Below are 2,445 nucleotides of genomic sequence, written 5' to 3' on the forward strand. Positions count from 1 at the left end.
ACTAACAACTATTACAACTTTTGTTAGAGATACTTTTTTGAATTTTTAAGTTTGAACCCTGAAGCTGTTTGAGTGACACAAATGATTACTGACGAATCATATTCAGATAACAAGAGATATCACTAATTATGTACATTTATTACCATAAATGACATTAAGTCTTTTTATTTTAAAATGTATCAGTTTGTCATTGTTTCATTTGTTTTTATGTCTTTAATATATTGACCGCTGTGTCAGTATTGTAGTATTTAAACTTTGTCTGATGTATAAATACCCTGGACGTATATAGACTACTTTAACGTGAATTGTTGGTAATGCTTTATTATTCAGGGAATTTCTGATCATAAAAAAAGAATTAGACAGTTTGATTCACAGGAGAGATGATCAAAGGTGCAGAGTTTTTACCACCATCATTAAGTTCAGGACTGAAGAATGGGAAGAGTTTCTCCTTGAAGGAGCAGCCAGTAAAGGAGTAGATAAGAGCTGCAGCTTCTACGTCATAGAAGGAGACCAGACCCTCCTCATAGTCCACAAACACCCCCACCTTCTGAGGCCCAGACTGCAGGGAGAGAACAACTGAAGGACCAGCAAGAGCTTTGTACTTATTTCCATTTCTCAACCGTATAGTCCAGTTACCATTCTGAGGACTCAGTGTGATGCTTCCCTTCCTGTTGATCGACTCTCTGGTCACTCCCAAATCCCATTTAGTCTTTCCTTTAACTTGAATCTCAAAGTAAAATTTGCCTGCAGAGAAACTCCGCTTTCCCAGGACTAAAACACAACGAGTAAATCTCTCTGGGTTGTCTGGGAGATTCTGCCACGCATCACCAAGACTAACTTGTTTCCCGTCATCAGACAGGATGAGGTGAGGATGAGCTGTATCAGGATCAAGAGTCACATCCACTGCGAACTTCTGGACCCTCTTCAGCTCATCTTCAACCAGCTTCTTCATCTTTTCTCTGATCTTCTCCTCCAGCTGAGACACAGCTCTCCTCACAGTCCCCTCATGTGATGCTGGAGGAACACTGACCTTTGTCCAGTCCTTGGTGGGTGGTGGGAGGTGGATGTTTAGGGACTGGAAGCTCTGGAGAAGGTGGAGGTGGTCTTCAGAGAGGGAGAGCTTCTCTACCTCAGTGCTCCTCTTCATCAGCTCAGAGATTTCCTGTTCCAGCTCTTTGATGGAGTCTTCAGCCTGTTTCTTTGTTGTTCTCTGCTTCTCTTCTGTCGTGTTGATGAGCTCCTTCAGTTTTCTCTCAACAGACTCCTTCAGATCAGTGAAGACCTGAACACCTTCTGCTTTCTCTCTGTCTGCATCTTCCTCACTGAGCTCCACGATGCGTTTGACCTCCTGAATCTTCAGTCGTCTCTGCTGGATAATCTCCTGAATTTCAGCCTCTGTCTTCCCCAGCTCAACCTTCTTTCCTTCACATTCTTCTTTCAGAGGAACAACATCGTGCATCTTGTGGTCTAGAACAGTGCAGAGCATGCAGACACACGTCTGGTCGGTCTTACAGAACAGCTCCAGAGGTTTATCGTGCTTCATACACATCCTGCCTTCCAGGTTCTCCACAGGGTCCATCAGCTGATGTCTCTTCAGGCCTGACATTGTCAGATGAGGCTCCAGGTGAGTCTCACAGTAGGAGGCCAGACACACCAGGCAGGACTTCAGGGCCTTCAGTTTGGTTCCAGTGCAGACGTCACAGGGAACTTCTGCTGGTTTGGACTCTTGTTGCTCCGAGCTGCTGCTGCTGGCTTTCTGTTGAGCCGACTGTCTGAACTGAGAAACTATCTCAGAGAACAAAGTGTTGACCTTCATAACTGGTCTTGTGGTGAAAACCTTTTTACACAAGGGACACTGGCACCTGTCACTGGTATTCCAGTGTTTAGTGATGCAGTTTTTGCAGAAGTTGTGTCTACATGGCGTGGTGACTGGATCAGTGAACACATCCAGACAGACGGAGCACAGAAACTGATCTTCAGACAGCAGCCGTATCTACACACTGAGGACAAAAGACAAAGTGTGACTAAAAACGATTTAAATACATAATTAATTATTAGAACTTTAGTTTCATTTGACTCTCCTTCTTGTAAGTCTTCACTTAGGACCATCTGACCATGTGTCATACTGAAATGAAAAGAGTAACTTCCTGTTTGTTTAGGGCTGTGAGTTTGGTTTTAAGTTATTTAAACACAGTAACTATCATCAGCTGTCACTCACCAGTATTTGAGTGAGTGACAGCTTCTTGTTTCTTTCTTGTTAGTCTTGTTAGTTAGGCCATCTGACCATGTGTCGTAATAGAGAGTAACGTCCTGTTTGTTTCGAGCTGTGAGTTTGGTTTTAAGTTATTGAAACTCAGTGAATATCATCAGATGTCACTCACCAGTATTTGGGTCAGCTGTTGAAAGAATCCAGACGAGCAAAGTGTAATATTTCTATCTACAGAA

General features: G+C 43.1%; 1 protein-coding gene across 1 annotated transcript in view; it reads right to left on the bottom strand.

The window, feature by feature from the left end:
- Nucleotides 1-355: 355 nt before the first annotated feature.
- Nucleotides 356-2,445, bottom strand: part of LOC137798674 (E3 ubiquitin-protein ligase TRIM21-like) — an 8,240-nt gene continuing 6,150 nt past the window's right edge. The window contains exons 2-3 of the mRNA XM_068595575.1: nt 1,130-1,993; nt 356-1,042 (exon numbers count right to left, since the gene is read on the bottom strand). Coding sequence (XP_068451676.1) covers nt 356-1,042; nt 1,130-1,993 — 1,551 coding nt within the window. The remainder of the gene's footprint in view (nt 1,043-1,129; nt 1,994-2,445) is intronic.

The sequence above is a fragment of the Clinocottus analis genome, unplaced genomic scaffold (genome assembly GCF_023055335.1).
Source record: "Clinocottus analis isolate CAN_PGR_092001 unplaced genomic scaffold, fCliAna1.0.p SCAF_31, whole genome shotgun sequence".
NCBI classification, from domain to species: Eukaryota; Metazoa; Chordata; class Actinopteri; order Perciformes; family Cottidae; genus Clinocottus; species Clinocottus analis.